Source organism: Tachysurus fulvidraco, chromosome 3 (genome assembly GCF_022655615.1).
Source record: "Tachysurus fulvidraco isolate hzauxx_2018 chromosome 3, HZAU_PFXX_2.0, whole genome shotgun sequence".
Lineage (NCBI taxonomy): Eukaryota > Metazoa > Chordata > Actinopteri > Siluriformes > Bagridae > Tachysurus > Tachysurus fulvidraco.
The window spans coordinates 14000221-14017845 of NC_062520.1; the positions used below are offsets into that span (position 1 = coordinate 14000221).

General features: G+C 39.5%; 1 protein-coding gene across 3 annotated transcripts in view; it reads right to left on the reverse strand.

Moving 5' to 3' along the window:
* Positions 1–17625, reverse strand: part of rbms3 (RNA binding motif, single stranded interacting protein) — a 127795-nt gene that overhangs the window by 25408 nt on the left and 84762 nt on the right. For all 3 annotated transcript variants that reach the window (XM_027149950.2, XM_027149951.2, XM_047810801.1), the window contains exons 5-6: positions 15676–15833; positions 13730–13809 (exon numbers count right to left, since the gene is read on the reverse strand). In XM_027149950.2, coding sequence (XP_027005751.1) covers positions 13730–13809; positions 15676–15833 — 238 coding nt within the window. The remainder of the gene's footprint in view (positions 1–13729; positions 13810–15675; positions 15834–17625) is intronic.

The following is a 17625-nucleotide window of genomic DNA, read 5'->3' on the forward strand; positions in this document are numbered from 1 at the left end:
GAAAAGGGCTAACTCTGAAATAACAACCAACAGTGTCATAAAGTCGAGAGGCCAAATAACTCAGGGGGTTTCGCTGTGTTTTCAGAGCCCAGAGAAATAACCGAGGCTATTTTATGAGCACTCTCTGCCTGGCTTTCCCCACATTTATTTTGTTAGTCAAGATGCCCTGAACCTTAACTGCTGATTCTCAGTCATGCGTTTTAAATCTGCACTTTTGATCTTTGATATTGGTCTCACTAACAGACCCTGGATATCACCCAGGGAAATTTTACACACACACACACACACACACACACACACACACACACACACACACACACACACACACACACACACACACACACACACACACACACACACACGCAGAGGGATGTTGGCAAGTCGGAATGTACCCAGTTGGTGGGTGAGGAGGTGTAATAATGGCGGGGAGGATGGCTGTGTTTCACTGCCATAGTCTTACTTTAATAAATCTCAGTGTTTTTCCAGTCTGCCTCCACTATCATACTTAATGAACTGAGCCATGCCACAATCCCTGCCACCTAGGACATAAAAAACACTAATATATATATATATATACACATGCACTTCACACTATTCGTACCATTAAAAAACCTCCCCAAAGTATTTTGTTGCAATAAGCAAATAATATAATAACATGGTGGAATACAAACAAAGGTTTGTTTTTTCATCTGTAAAGCTATATTGTAAAACTATTAGTCACCTCAGTCCTGACTGGGTAAATCAAAATCACCATCTGTTCCTTATTGATCGATCACTTTGATGAAAACATCTACAGTTGCACATTCACAGTATAAATTTTTTAGCATTGATTCAACTTCAGTAAGCACTTTATTCCGGTCAGGGATCATGAACATGTCTGTAAAACGCTAGGTATGGCCAGGGACACAACCTAAATGGTACGCAAGTTCATAACAGAACACCATGCACACGTCTACACTTACAGGCAATTTGCATAGCTAACCCACCTACTGCCATGTTTCTGAGAGTCTCTGGAAGTGAACCAGGATAAAACTTACAGGAAAAACTCTAGACATAGACCGAGCTCAGAAATGAACCCGGGGACCCTGGAGCTGTGAGACAGCAATGCTTCCCACTGCCCCACTCCAGCAGCATGCCTTCACATTTAAATGCAGTCAATTCAATTCTGTTGAATTTGTCTAGAGCTTTTAACAGTATACATGGTCACAAAGCAGCATTACACAAATATATAAATAATTATATATATATTCAGCTGCTCCCTGTTTGGGGTCGCCACAGCAAATCATTTGATCCGCATATTTTATTTGGCAGAGGTTTTTATGCCGGATGCCCTTCCTGATGCAACCCTCCCATTTTATCTGGGCTTGGGACCGGCACTGAGAGTTAACTCTTCAGTGGCTGGTTCAGCTCCCTGCCCAAGATTCGAACCCGGACCTCGGTAATGAGAGCACAGGATCCTACCGCAGTACCTCCAGGAGGCTAAATAATTATATATGTAATGAAATGTATTCTTATTTTATCCCTAACGATCAAGCCAGAGGTGAATTACTGTTCTCATTTTTCCATATTCTATACATATTTCCACATATCTGTGGATTTATATGCATTTCTTTTGTCGCATTGTTTCACCTTCTGATTTATTTGTGCAAATGCTCAACTATAACTGCACATTTTTTTTAGTGGGTTTATAAACATCATTTTACAAGCACAAAATCTTTTCTACCCTATTTTACTAGGCAGATAAGAGTACAAAACAATTCTAGTAAACCCATTTGTTCCCCACAACTACAGAAACACACAGAGGCATGCATGGTGAATCGGCATGACCATGCTGGATTGCATTTCCCTAAACAGCTGAAGAGATATTTTTCCTGTTGCGAAGGACGACCTACAGGCGTGAGGACTGCGTAAAGCTTCATATTCAGGAACTCTGTGGCTTGTCTTTGAGTAGGCTGGTGTACATGTGATCTAGTTTGTGTGGGTATGTGTCTGTTGCTTAGTGTTCTGAAAACATTTACCCAAACTGACAGCGCTAACCAAGCTGTTTATTAACTCTGGGTCAAGGAACAACAGACATTGTAATGGTAAGAGAGGAAGACACAGTCAGAGGAGTGAGTGAGAGGAGATGGAGAGCAGGTCATGAAGAAGATGGACATGTGTTTCTAATCGAAAAGGCAGGTATCCAGCTTGCCAGCTCCCGCTGCGCTCCCACAGACCTGCAGGTCTCTCTGTGGGCGACGCACATTCCTCCACGAGAGAAAGAGGGCGAGTCCATCATCATTCATCCATTCTTCGACTCTTCCACTCCAGTCCAAAAGCAACCGTGGGCATGATAGCGGTGAGGGGATGAGCCTGTTAACTACTAGACCAACCAGATGGGATCTCCCATTGAGACCAAATAAGATTAAACCTCTAATACTGAAAGTTTCCAGCTTTAATATGAGAAGGGCTTTGCCGATTGAATCTGTGCCAGTGGTAAACTCTGTGATTGCAGATGTGGACATCCACGAAATATCATTAGAAAGTTCAGGAAGTTATTATAGATTTTATGAACTGTAATGTTATAAAAAATTACATTTCTAACATACAGTAATTCAGTACTGTTTATATAGTAATAACGGGTTGGCTACACTATGTTCCCAAAGATGCAAAAATCTAATATAGAAATGCTGTTAATGTTCCTACAGCTACTACAAAAATGTTGCAGTAGTGTTTTATGAACTTTTACAAGCATTGCATAATGTTCTCAGTACATGCACTGGCTTCACATCCAGGATCTACGTTTCCCACTATGAGCTTAGAGATCGGCGGATAAACTCCGGCTTTCCCCTGACCTCTAATGAAGATGAATGCCTCATTGAATGTGTGAACATTTTTGAGACAAAGCTTCCAAAACCTGCGACATTCAGAAAACGTTCTGCTAGCCTTCTCAGCTGAGTTGAGGTCAGCTGCAGTCATACTGGAACAGGGTGTGTGGCATCACATTCAAAGTGTGGAAAAAAAGCTTGTGTTTACCAACAGGCAGTGTGGTGTTTGTCCTGGCACAGTGTGTTCTGTGTGCTCTCGTTCTCGGCATGTGTGTGCCGAGGTGTGGGTGGGAGGAGTGTGTGACCCTGACGACGCGGGTGTCTCCACACCGCCCACGCTCTAATAGCAGCCGCTGCATGCCTCTGTTCAAGTGCCAATGCTGCAGAAGACTACACAAGCTGGGGGCAGGTGGTGAGCGAGCGAGCGAAAAAAGAAAGAAAGAAAGAAAGAAAGAAAGAAAGAAAGAAAGAAAGAAAGAAAGAAAGAAAGAAAACACAGACATCCTCTCTAAATGGATTGAAAAGTACCCCTATTGTGGCAGCTACAATACAGTACAGCCGAACGCAGGCGCCTTGGATATATGCGACTATGTGCATGTAAACGTGTAGGAATTTTTAAGTTAATTTATGTGTCTTAGCCTGATTGTATGTTGCAAACATCTTGAATTATAAACCACAAAGCTGTTCCGGCAACATCAACAGCTATTTAATTATTTTTTATTTATACCCCTACAAAACATTCAAAACACCACTCTCACTCCTCAGGAATGCAGGACATATGTGAGACATATGCAAAGATATTGTAAAATACAATGCAACACTTTTGCTTTACGAGGAACATGGAGCTCATTTCCACATTTCCATGCTACAAGAGAATGTTACTTAAAAAAATCACGGAAAGAATCACAAAAAAGCAGCCAATTATTCATATAAGAATAGTTTTATGTTTTTATGTTAGAACCAATCCATCCTCAACCCATCTCCAGTATAATTCATGTGTCTTGCTGTATTATAATATATAAGTAAAAAAATAATAAGGTCACCTGTAATAGTAACTCAGATAAATTGTTTTATTTTATAATTCTATGTAAATCTTCCAAATGAAGTGCAGAGGGGATGAATGCTGAATGAAAAAACAGCCCAGAATCAGGGATGAGAGAGAGAGAAAACCATTTGTCCAGAGCCTGGATCTGTTTATTTTGGGCCAAAGCAGGTAAATACCAGTAGACTGTTTGATATCTGCTGACATTGAGAGAGAGAGAGAGAGAGAGAGAGAGAGAGAGAGAGAGAGAGAGAGAGAGAGAGAGAGAGAGAGAGAGAGAGAGAGAGAGAGAGAGAGAGAGTGGAGCTAGAGAAAGATGTGATATGGCAGACGAGCTAGAGATACAGAGAGTAAGAGCGATAGTGGGCAGAATACAAAGTCTTCATAATCATCTTAGCCTGCCCACTTCCTGCCTTTTAATGGCCTTGCCACTGTTTGTGTGCCTGTTGTTTTGAGCTCTGGGCTGGAGGGAGATCGGACCTGTACCTCGCTTATAGAGCAGGCCATTGAAATGCACAGAGCTGCACTGTGATCCTGCTAACCATACAAGCCTCACATCAAGCACTTCTCCTTCACTCAGGGAGAAAAAAAAAAGACAGACAGCAGGAAGGGGGTGGTGGAGTGCATTGTTTGTGTCCTCTGTTAAAATGCACTATTTCCTACCCGAGTTAGACTTGAGCTCCATTAGGGCTTTGGGTTTACGTTGCCCTAAGAGGAAAGACATTACTCTCGGCCAGTACAGAAAAAAAAAAAAAAACACCGGTCATTAAAGAACGAGCTGTCCTGTTCAATTCTCCTACAGAGAATAAAGAGGACAGTAAAAAGCATAACTCTGTTAATTTGACAGGTCATTGCGGATGAAGATGCGTGTGTGCCCATGTGTGCTTGTGTTTGTGTGCGTGAAATCAAATCAGTCTGATTTAGACATGCATGAGTCATCTACCAGCTTCAATTAAAGCTTCATAAAGAAAAGCACATTAGGATGTCTTAATGGGCTTCCTCTCAAAGCCTAAATCCCTCTGTTGTTGGCTGCTATCTCCTCCCAGGTCAGACGCACACGCAGCTATTAGAGCACTCGAGATCCGATCGTTTTCACTGAAGGATCGTTTTACTCCCACTCTCTCCGCCGTATTAGAATTCTATCTGCTATAAACGTGATAATCTCGGCTCGCCCATGTATGTCGCAGCGCAGCTAAATCAATCACTTAATCACCAAGAGGAAACACAAATGAAATAAAATAAAACAGCCAAGCAGTTTAGAAATTACTTTTACAGTGGCACACATGCACAACACATGTGGCTTAGAGACCGTGAATTAAATTTTTTAGGGATATTAATTTAATTTCAAATTTGTTGTGGTTTGTATGGTAATATTAGCATACTGTCTACTAATAGCAAATCCAGTGTGGTGCTCACGCTGTAGTAGCTTACATTAATCAATCAATTATATAGAATTAAAGCCTGCACTAAATTCTGGATAATCGACACTACAGTTTTGAACACCATTATCACTGTTGTGCTATGGAATAGCTACGTGAATAGCTCTTAGTTAAGAATAATGTCACAGCAGAGAGGGGCTCGCGTGGGTGTAACGGAGTCAAACAATTTTAATAATAATCAGTAAACAATCAAAAAACTGCAAGGTCAGAAACAGGCAGAGGGTCAAGTGTTCAGCAAACAGGATACCAAATTTTCAGAATACAAACAAAACAAAACAAAACAAAAAAACAGTGTATAGTAAAAAAGCTTGGTAAAGTCATTACGTTATGTAATTATGCAAAGTTTGTGTGTATGGAGAAAGACCATGGTGTGTTCGGGGAAATGGAATTCAAAGGTGGAGTTGACGTGACAAATAACTAACAATATGATTAATAGAATAACTAATAGCACAAATTAAATAAAGAGAGTCTTTATTGTCAACACCCCATTGGTAATTAAGCAAATATATGGCGGCGAATCGGAATTAAATAATTAGAGAAGCCAGAAAGTGAATCACCGTTTCAGTTCTTAAATCTGATTACTTTCAAAATGCACACTGTGAGGAAACAAAGTTCATGTTAAATTTAATATCAGATCTGAAATGAATTGTACAGTAGGATCATGTGAGATTTCTTCTCTTTTTTGTGTGTTTAAAAAAAAACAACATTTGACTGAAACTTACACACTTTCGGAAACAGAAACTCAACAAACATTCTGGACTCCAGTCAGTTCTGCTCCGACAGAAATCACAGACTCCTTGTTATTATGGTAATGTTGCTTCTTGTACAGATTACATGGAATCGGCATTGAAAATGAGAAATTAGAGTTTGGAGGGCATGCAAAATGTGCCGAGTTTAGAACCTGCAGATAATAATAAAAAAATTGATTGTTTAAACGTTTCCAAAATGAGAAGGCCCTGGCTCTTGGGTGGTACAGTGGAAAAGCATTTGCCAAATTTTTACAGAGCCAAAGGAGCAAATTTGGCTATGCTCTTCGAGTGGGTGGGATGGCACCTTTCTCTCTCTCTCTCTCTCTCTCTCTCTCTCTCTCTCTCTCTCTCTCTCTCTCTCTCTCTCTCTCTCTCTCTACTGTCAGTCATAGTGATTCTAGCAAATCATGGACATCTGAATGTGTTTTGTTGCCCTGCAATGCAGCATGAACAGCAGAAATGATGCGGAGGCTGTCTCTACATGTCTCGCATTGTAGCTGTTGTATGATATAGGAGAGTAGACAGGTGGGTGGGAACTGGCAGATCAACAAATTATGGATGGAAAAAAATGATAATAAAAGTCTTAATCATGTGTTCTGGCATGATGAGAGAGAGCAGAGGAATCAAGCAGGCTTAATGTGTGTCCTGTAATCAAGGTTATGTGAGTGATAGTGTATGTGTGCGGCTTTACAAGAGTTTTAACAGCCATCCTAAAGCAGATGGAGGACAAGAACTCTCTCAGTTAGAGTATCCAATCCACTCAAAACCTTTACAGGTAGAAGCGATATTCCATGTTTTCTTCCAGCATCCTAGGAGAGCTAAATGAACTCACACTATCTCAGCTACAATAAAGCACAGTGGGATCATGCTTAAACAAGGCCATTCACACCACATGTTATGATCCCTCCTACCCATGCACAGCTTGGATTAGTTTAAAGTGTGAAAGAACATTCTGGAAATTCTTAAAATGAGAGCAGAAGGAAAAGGCATGCAAACACACACAGCCAGATAGTGCTCTATTGAGTGCAGGTGTTTTCTCTGCTTCTCAAAAGGGAAAGAGAAATTTGGATGGGGAGTGTGAGGAGGGAGCGCACCATGGCCCATTACACTCTGCAATAAGGCCAGAGAAAGTAAACTGCTTCATTAGCACATCTCTGTAACAGCCCCCTCCTTCATCCCTTCGCTCTGTGAAGTGTGTGCCTTAAACACACCGTCTAAACATCAGACGTCGGTCAGAGTCCAGTGCTCATTAGTGCCTTCGATTACTTGAGAAAGCAGGGTGTTCTGACTGGGGCCAGCTGATCCCAGTGCAAACACACTTCAAATAGCAAGTCTGACTGAATAAAACCAGACCTATAGATTATGAAAGGGTATTATCGCCTAAGGCCATGTGATATATTCTCCCCCAGCATGCTCTTCTCACCAAGCAAATGAAACTGTACCTTGATTGGCTGACCTATTGTACCTATTTTACCTATTAGACCTACTAGTCTATATTTGAAAAAAATCTCTTTTGAAAAGAGGGAAATGCCCCTAAATATCAAATCGAGTTCATTTCTCAGGTCTGATCACATTTCTTGTCACATCCACAGCATGTTATCAGCAGTGATTAAGAAGACACAGATGAAATACTGAAATACTGTAATAAACTAGGTGGATTACCATAAAACCGAAAGTAGAAGTAAACATTGTCCTGTCCGAGTATAAATGATGGGGAACAGAACAATACGTTTGCGTGGCTTGAACATTTCCGTTTTCCATGCTCACTATTCAGAAGAAATACAGCATAATTATAGACAGAAAAAAAAAAATCACAAATCTATGTCTACATATCTGTGACATAACACAATGTGCTGTAAGGCTCAACCATAACGGCATTATATTAATAATGCTTTGTTGCAACATTAGATTTTATTTTTTAATTTTAGCCTTTGCATACAATATCTTTCTCAGCCATCACTGCTTTTTTCATCATCAGGGGGCCCATAAAAGAGAGTGTACAATGTAAAGCTGTGTGTGTGTGTGTGTATGTGTGTGTGTGTGTGTGTGGGTAGAGATGAAGAGATGTGGACATTTTATTCAAGATGTGAGTCCACAGGCTGGATGAGAATCGTCAGCAGAATTATGAGGTGCTCAGACCTCCCCAGACAATACGCAGAGGTGTGTGTTTGTATATTTTTTGGGGGATGGAGAGGGGGGTGGTCACATTGCACATTGCACTGTGGTAATCATTATCTCCCACAGCATCAGCATGTTGCCTGAGTGCATGAGTAATTATGAGAAGTATGTGTGCAGGTCTGATGACTCCACTGCGGCCTGTTAGAACAGCCAGCATAAGCTAGAGCTTGGAAAACATACACCTGAAGAGAGAGAGAGAGAGAGAGAGAGAGAGAGAGAGAGAGAGAGAGAGAGAGAGAGAGAGAGAGAGAGAGAGAGAGAGAGAGAGTAGTGTCTGGGACAAAGAGCACACCCAGTACATGACCTTTTCTGTGTCCTTTTTCCACACAAAAGCATAGCAATGATTGCCATGCACATGCTCACTAAAATAAATAGATATAGACTACGTGTCTTAAAACTGTCTATCATAATCCAATGACCTCTCGATCATGCAGCAGAACCGAGAATGGAGCATGCAGGGAAAGCATCTCTATCAGGTGTGATTTAATAAAGTATGCCTCTTTGAGAGGAACCTTCACTTGTGTACACTACACTGCGCTTTGACAGAGAGCCGGAACACAAACGCAACAGATCTATCATCATTTTCTGAAGCAGAGCCACATCAGTTCCAGCCGATGCACAGCAGTCTTTCTGTTACACCGAGGCAGGGGGAAAATCAATGAGGCGCTATTTTTGAGCATTAAACCTGGATATCAATAAATGCCGTGTTTCATTTTCAAGGCTGAAACCATTACTTTGCGCGAGGAGGATGGGTTTTATCCCTGACTTAAGAAGGCAACATTTTTGAGCAGGGTTATAAATCATATCTCGGGACCCTCTTTTGACTTGCTCCTTTTCATCTCAGGAGCTTATTGAAAAACTTTTTTTTTTTTAATATTAATTCCTCCTGCAGCCAACAAGCATTTGTGTCAACTGACAGGCAGTCACTGGGCATGATAACACCTCTTTTATACCCTTGAGCCCTGAATATAGGCTTAGAAACTTGTCTATAAATTGTAGACAGACTATATCATCACAGAAGTAACCAGAGGTCCTCCTTTTAGTCGATAAACACTTCCATTCACTCTGACTTTGAATTTACAACTAAAACAGATATAAACGTGTCATACATTTGAATAAGCCACTCTGAGTGGCTCTGCTGTGGTCTACACGAGCCAAACAAAGCATCTAATGGACAAACACTGATGCCCGTTTATCAGTCTTTTAGTAATGCTGTGTGTAAATGTCTGCATAAGTCAAGCCAAGCTAAAAAAAAAAAGACAAAAGTTTTTAAAAAAAATCTTTACTCTAGTGTGAATTTTGATGAATGCCAATCACCTTTAAATCAGCAAGTGTGTACATGGCAGAGCTGAATTGCATTTGGTGATGAAACTCCATTAAAGGCCAAAAATGATGCTAAAATAATGAATGCATTTTGAAGAAATTAAAAGTATGTCAAATGATTTCACATCTATGGCATTATTTGACATTCACTATCTTGAAGTGTTACTGTACACGGCTGATCATAGACACAGCAAATTCCCCCACACCAATGCACACTAACACCACTGTCTTTGGGAAAGCAGAAGAGTGGGTCCTATAGGACGTAATGCAGAGAGTATAAAGCACTTTACAGATTCAAACACACTAGATCGCTCACTTATCAGACACGAGGTGATGCACAGCATCAAAAAAAATTCAGTGGAAAAGAGAGCCAGTTTATACACCGTGAGTCATCGCAGCACTTCCTCCTTTTATCCAGCTGCATTCTTAATTAATTCTTAATTCTTAACCTTAGTTTACGGATTTAATGTCCTGTTTTTTATTTATTTATTTATTATATTTGTAATATTTAAACATTTTGTGAAATTAGTGTGTAGAAAAAGTTTTGTATTTGTGATTTAAATTCAAAAGAGCAGTAACTCGTCATGATTTATATTATTTGAAGTTATTCGATCTAGGTATACATTAGTTAGTCTTCTGATGCATAATTTACACACACTCAGGGGCATGAATGTTTTTCTGGCATTATAGCATTTTCTTGAATAACACATTGTAAATGCTAGTCTGAACGATTTATGAATAAATCCATTCACAACCAGGGTATTTTGCTGTTAACAGCTGATTCTCATGTTTTTTTTTTTTTTTGTGAAAGAGGCTTTATGTTTGTGATGTGATCAAAGGGGTCACTGTTTTGTGTTTGTATTTAAAGGAACGCTCCACCTATTCCGGCTTATCAAGCCTGATAGTAATTACTAACTTTCTGCCTGCACGCATTAGTTAACACCCATGAAAAGCCAGCGTTATTTTCAGCCCAAATTCAGCTAAAACTTTGCTGGCTATAGAAACAGAGTTTTTACACATGCATTAATCTATAGCATGTTTAATGACTGACAAAACTAATTTACAAACATACTGCCTGCCAAGTCAGTTTTTTTTTATTGTGGGTTTAATGGAAGAGATCAAAAACAATGTGTCGTGCCAAACCATAAGGAGCTGTTGAACACCCTTCATATTTGGCCTTGGGATCTTTTTTTGCTGCGTTGCCTGTAATAATGAGTTATTTGACAACTTCAGCACTATATAGCATTCCCAAATGACTGTGATACACAGATGACATTGACCAGAGATTTCTCATAATTTCACAGTTCTCACTGTACTTGTTGCCAAAAGGTTTAAATCTTTCATCTGTGTGTGATTCAAAATACCTAATTATAAACATCTTGGAAAATGAGCCTTGATATATGCAATGCAGGAGTGTACTGCTATACATCAAATCGTATAGTATAGAGCCCTTGTGTTTAACTACATGCACGTTTCCAGTGCAAATGGCCAACATCTGTAATTAGTGCTTCTCCTAGTAAATACAGTATGACTCTTTATCAAGTCAGTGAATCAGTGAAGTCAGAGGATGAAACCCATGAAAAATCCCACAGCAAGCAGGACCAGCTATTGATGTCTGTTTACAATTTAACTAAATAGTTAAAAGAAGGAAGAGAATAGTCCATACTGACCAACTGAGTTCTCAGAGTTCTCCCATGTCTCTAGTTTTACCATCTTAGTCCATCCATCCACCCATCCACCCATCCATCCATCCATCCATCCATCCATCCATCCATCCATCCATCCATCCATCCATCCAAACACCCACCCACCCATCCATCCATCCATCCATCCACCCGTCCATCCACCCATCCATCCATTTTGTGTACCACTTATTCTACATAGGGTCATGGAAAACCTGGAGCCTACCCCAGGGGACTCAAGGCACAGGGCAGTGGACACCACAGACAGGTGGACAGCCCATCACTGGATAATTGTAGCCATGCCTCTTATATGAACTATAGAGAAGCAGTGATATTTTGAAACCCTTTTACCAGCACACTGGTCAACATGCTGCTGTTCCATTCTGCTCAGCTAACCTCAAACAGAATTGTGGTGGTTGAAAATAACCTATTTTAATTTCTTAGTTTCATTAGAAAGTTTCTATAAATATCCTGCCCCAAATAGGCTAGGTAAAAACATAAATACTTATGAAAAGCCAGAAAGTGCCAATTGTCTACATTATGAGCCATTATCCATTACTATGGAGTCTGACATGACAAAGAAACACAATGCTGAATCCAGTGAGCTACAATTTACAATTTATTGGCATAAAGAGTTAGATTTAGATACGATTTCTATAGTAACAACCAGCTCAGAGAGTCTAACAATAGAGTTTTTTTTTTTTAAATATATTGTTATCTAACAAAGAAACCAGTAATAATCATCACTATGGCTTGGACCTTGTTCCACAAGTTCATTTTTAATTAGACAGAACATATAATTAATTGAATTTAATTATTTAAGGGTTATTGTTGTCAACTTGCTTTGGTATAAGAGGGCTAAACACTTGGGGAGTAATGTATTTCGTGGAGTAGTTACACCATCATGTCATTGATTATTGTACTACAACAGCATGACCATTCATTTTTATTCATCCTTAAGGGAAGTAATGTTAAAGTCCATATGATATAAACAATTATCCAATATTACATTCAGTGCTATGTGGATATTAGCCGGAAAAACCGTCATTACTAAGATGCATGTTCTGCTCTAAATGTCCCATTGCAATGAAAATCATTTTCCATGTCATTAACTGTTTTCCATTCCATTCAGTTTGTGAATGAAAGAACTCTTGGCTAAAGATGGAAGAAAATAATCCTTCCTGACATGCATCTTTAAGTTAACCCTATATTTTTAGTTTAATATCCTGGAAATTTGAGCTTCTCGAGTTAATCTCATATCCTCATGCTCACACAACTGAGAAAAAGTGACACTCTGAACATAACAGAAATTTCTTCTTGCCTGTGAGATGGCTGGTTAGATAAGACTAAACACATACATACACACAACACACAAAGGCAAGCACTCACACACACACACACACACACACACACACACACACACACACACACACACACACACACACACACACACACACACACACACACACACACACACACACACACACACACACACATAAAAGCAGTAAATTGGAGGTTGACAGAAATGGGAGGAGGTTGCAGGCAGGGAGTCTTTTAGAGATAGAGATAGAGAGAGGGGGAAGAAGAGGGAAGAGATGAAGCTATCCATCATCCACCTGCCTCTGCCTCTGACACTGGGCGTCACACTACACATCGCAAATTATACACCGACTGCCAGAGTCACAGTCTGTGATCTCTCTCTCTCTCTCTTTCTCTCTCTTTCTCTCTCTCTCTCTCTCTCTCTCTCTCTCTCTCTCTCTGTCTCTCTCTCTTTCTTTCTCTTTCTCTCCTCTGCCATATGCTTTCTTTTTTTTGTCTGTAAAAATAAACAGATACAAACATACATTTAGAGATCAAAGCTATACACACATCATTCATTGCCAAGTGTTCTACTCTACCTGTACGCAAATGCCCATGACAGTTTGGAAAAAGCTCACATCAACACTGGAAAACTAAGAGACACATGGTCCTCTGTTTACATGTTTTTGCAATTGAGGACATGTCACTGGTTTTTAGAGAACTCTTACACTCATACTAACCATTGACATTAATGCCTAAACATACAAGGTGTGTTTAACACTGGACTGTGACTCAAGCTGGAACAAACCACCACAATCACACGGAGGCCAATAACCACGTCAGTGGACATTTTCTGGACCGTTTTGCTTACTTGTAGTCTCAACATCGTTTGTGTTTATTTCTTAACCCATGAAGGAGTGCAAACGATATTAGGACTTTGTTATATCTACTTGTACATGAACATAAACCCAATTTTTAATGCATCTATGTGAAGAGCAGTCAGTATGTCACTGTGGTGTTGGAGTGAATTAGTGTGTTCAGCCATGCGGCCTCTCTCTACAGGGAATGAGGTCAAATGCATTGCCTAAGGATGCCAGGACACAGGTAGCATTTTGCACACTTGGGATTTGATCTCTGGACCTTTGCAGTGTTTTACCGATGCAGCATTGCTCAGCTGTAGTGCAGAGCAGCATTCGGCTGTCAGTCGTACCTGGCACTCCTGGAGGGGTTTTGAGGAACTTGCCGTTGAAATGCTGAATCACCACATCACATTTCTCAGTGGACTCCATCCTGAGAGGCAGAGAGGTAGGGAGAAAGGGGAGAAATTGAGAAATATTTAGGAGATTTGTGACTATTTTGACTCTCAAAAATGACTGTTTCAATCTGTTCTTAAGACGATTTTAACACTAATCACAAATTGCATTTTATGCCGCCAATAATGAAAATATATTCTATGTAGAACTCTACAAGATCTAGAGAGTTCAGTACATAGTAAACTGTTGAAATCTGAATTCTGAGCTGTTGATTAATCTTCAGTACAACAGCTCTGACAGTAATATTGGCTTCAAGGCAATTTTCAAGTTTATATTAACACAATCCTTCAAATTATATATTTTTTTACTTCAGTAATAACCAACTGAAAGAGACTTTATAGAAAATACCCAAATAATTTCAGTCTAACAACAGAGATTATTAAAGTGATCTTATTTAACAGATTAAAGAATGATCTTTGTTGTGATTAAGCTTTCTGGGAGGGGAATGACCACTGTTTTGTGGATGTTCCACAACATTAATTGAATCTGTAATTGGACTAACAGTGTGATGTGTCATACTCTAATAACTTAACATTTGTAAATTCAAATTGCTTTCGAGTAAGAGATACAACACTACAGGGTAAAATAAAAAAAAACTGTCAACACCTTACTGAATATTTTTTCAACATAGCAAGTGTATCTTATTCCTTACATATTAAAAAGCTTGATCAAATCTGTGGAATATAAAAAAAAAACTTTTCCAAATTGCACTGAGTGATACTTAACCCTAGCTAGATACTTGAACCATTACTGCAGTGCATGTTTTTATTGTATGTTTGTATATATTTAATGCAAAATTCATGTTCCTATTTCTTTTTACATTTCATTAACAGAAACAAAAGTAAACAGAAATGCAGATAGCTTATTATCTGCTACAATTCCCCCTTCTCCCTGATGCATAATGCAGGTAATATAATAAATGTTTTGTATTTGTCAGTGTGAACAACCTAGACAGTTATGTTCATTAAAAGTTATATCTAAATATATAAGTCGTATCCACTATATCCAAAACTTTGAAATTGACAGCGTGTTAAATCCATCAGTAAAAATTTTAAGTAATATATGAAAAGAAGAAAATGAAAAAGAAGAAAATGCTACATTGGCTTGAATAAGTAAATATGTAAATGTGCTACCATAATAAATGATCATATGCTTAATATTTTAATATTCAGATTAAAGTTTAGATATTATGTATTAGGATTAAATTAAGATCTATTTATGTATTATATATAATCTAGAATATTCCGTAGGCAAGCAATCTGAGACACAGATCATGATTCAGTCGAATGTGGGAGGTGGAGGGGGATACTGATTTCTAAAGGGATATTTCAATGTCACAAACAGATAAACATATCATGAGAGAGAGAGAGAGAGAGAGAGAGAGAGAGAGAGAGAGAGAGAGAGAGAGAGAGAGAGAGAGAGAGCATGCAAAGGTTATTTAATGTTTGTCTCCTGCATTTAGCCCGGCTCTCTAGTGTGTTTGCACTGTTCTGTGAGGCCCCATTCAGCTCTGTTCACCCAATCATGGCTGAATGGCTAATTGGCTGGCTGGTACACACACAGAAACACTGAGTGAGTGGTGGAGCGTGAGTCTCTGTTGGGATCTCTTACACAGCCAGTGACCCTGAACACCAGCCAACACACCCCACACGCGCCACAGGGAGAAGAGTGAGGAAAGAAAGAAAGAAAGAAAGAAAGAAAGAAAGAAAGAAAGAAAGAAAGAAAGAAAGAAAGAAAGAAAGAAAGAAAAGACTTGTCCACATTGATAGCATTTGAAGACATTCTGCAGTAGTTAGGTTAATGAGACACACATGAGCTAGTGTGTGTCTGTGTCCATGGATACCTGGCAAAGCCAACTCCTCTGCTGACTCCACTGGCATCTCGCAGTATCCGTGTGGAGATGACATGGCCGAAGGGCTTGAGCATGTTCTCCAGCTCCTGCTCATCCATGGACACGGGCAGGTTGGAGATGTACAGGTTGGTGGGATCCTGTTCCTGTTGCTGTAAACACATACAAACAATATAAGAAATCATCAAGCATGGCTTTGTAAAGTTTTCTCATTAGTGATGCCAGTACACCATCCATTTCTGTACAAATCAGCCATTAGCAGGATTGTTAGTTGCAATACATTTTTTTCTTTATAATTTTGGGTTAAAACCAACTTTAAGACATCATTAGTGGAGAATAAACACATGGCTCTTTTCAGTGCCTGCATCTAAAAACACATTCCTTGGCTGCTTTGTTGTCCTCATAGTCGTAGCCGGTTTTATGTGCAAACATCCAGAATTTTTAGGCCAGTCTCTTTTCAGCGTAATTGTCCCCTGCTCTCTGGCTGAGCCTTGGGGTGATTATCCGATGGATGGATAAAAGGGCAGCAGGAGAAGGGGAGGAATGAGTTGTTGAAAGTGAAAGCTGTGTGGAAATAAGGAACAGGGAGAGATGGAGGGATTGTGTGCTGTTGTACACACACCAACTTTGAGCTGCTGGAATTTTACTGCTCTGGGGAGAACCTCTCTCACTGAGAGGAGCCTTAGTTAATAGAGAACTGGCAGGAGAAACAACTGGGTGTGAGTGTCAATAGTTTAAAGAGCTAGCATACATGCTTGTGTGTGTGTTTGAGAGAGAGAGAGAGAGAGAGAGAGAGAGAGAGAGAGAGAGAGAGAGAGAGAGAGAGAAAGACAGAGAGAGAAAGAGAGAGAGAGAGAGAGAGAGAGAGAGAGAGAGAGAGAGAGAGAGAGAGAGAGAGAGAGAGAGAGAGAGACCTGCACTGTGTCTAATCTTGAAATGTTGGATTTTTGTTGAATGTTGAATGTTTTGAATTTTTCCAACACAAAAGATCAGGTTTTCAGCCAGAAAAATTGGGTTATGTTCCAGGACCAAACTAGCTGCTTGTTTGAAACTAAGAATCGTGACATCAGTGGTTTTACGAAACTGAAACCCAGCTAACGGGGAACGTTATAATTCATTCCTCAAATATTTGATCACACAATATACATAGTTTATGAAAAACATGAAGATAATGTTAAAACATGAACATTCCTCCAACTAAAATGTTGCATCAACATTATAGAAATGTCTACATTTGTAGAAATGTTATATAAAAAACCTTTTCCAAACACCAAGAGAACAGACTCTTTGATACATGACCTTCACAAAAAATTCTACAAACCTAAAATTGTTTGCTGGGAGGTATTTACATGACCACATGAGGTTTTAAGAGGTTTTAGAAGCATTTTTGACAATATTAGCAAAACTGGATACTGCAAATGTAAATCCATGGTCCAAGGAGAAGACAAGAATTGTAGTTTAACAATAACATCTACAGTAGTACCTTTTGTTGGATACACACATTTGTATTGTCTTTTTTTATTCGTGTGTTTCTTTAGTACACATGTTGAAGTATTAAGCCCTATTCGGACGGGACTAGTTTTACGTGGGGACGTGGAGTAATGCAATTTTACCTCAGGACGTCTGTAATATTAATTGGCCAATTCGCACGGGACAAGACATCTCAGTAAAACTAGCAGAAGTGGGAGGGGTAACTCACTTTACACACCACAGTAACCTCCTTGTCGTCATGTGCATATGACGTTGCTTCCTGTTTCAAGCGCCTCCATGCTTGCAAAACGCGCCAAAAACTACTTTTAAACAGGATATGACGGAATTTTACCGTACATATTTACAGCGACCTTTTTACAGAAGGTAAAAGTCTCTGTAATCTTTACTGACATTGTCCGTAGTGATTACCTAGATGCCACATTCGGATGGGACTAAAATCACAGAGAAGCTCTG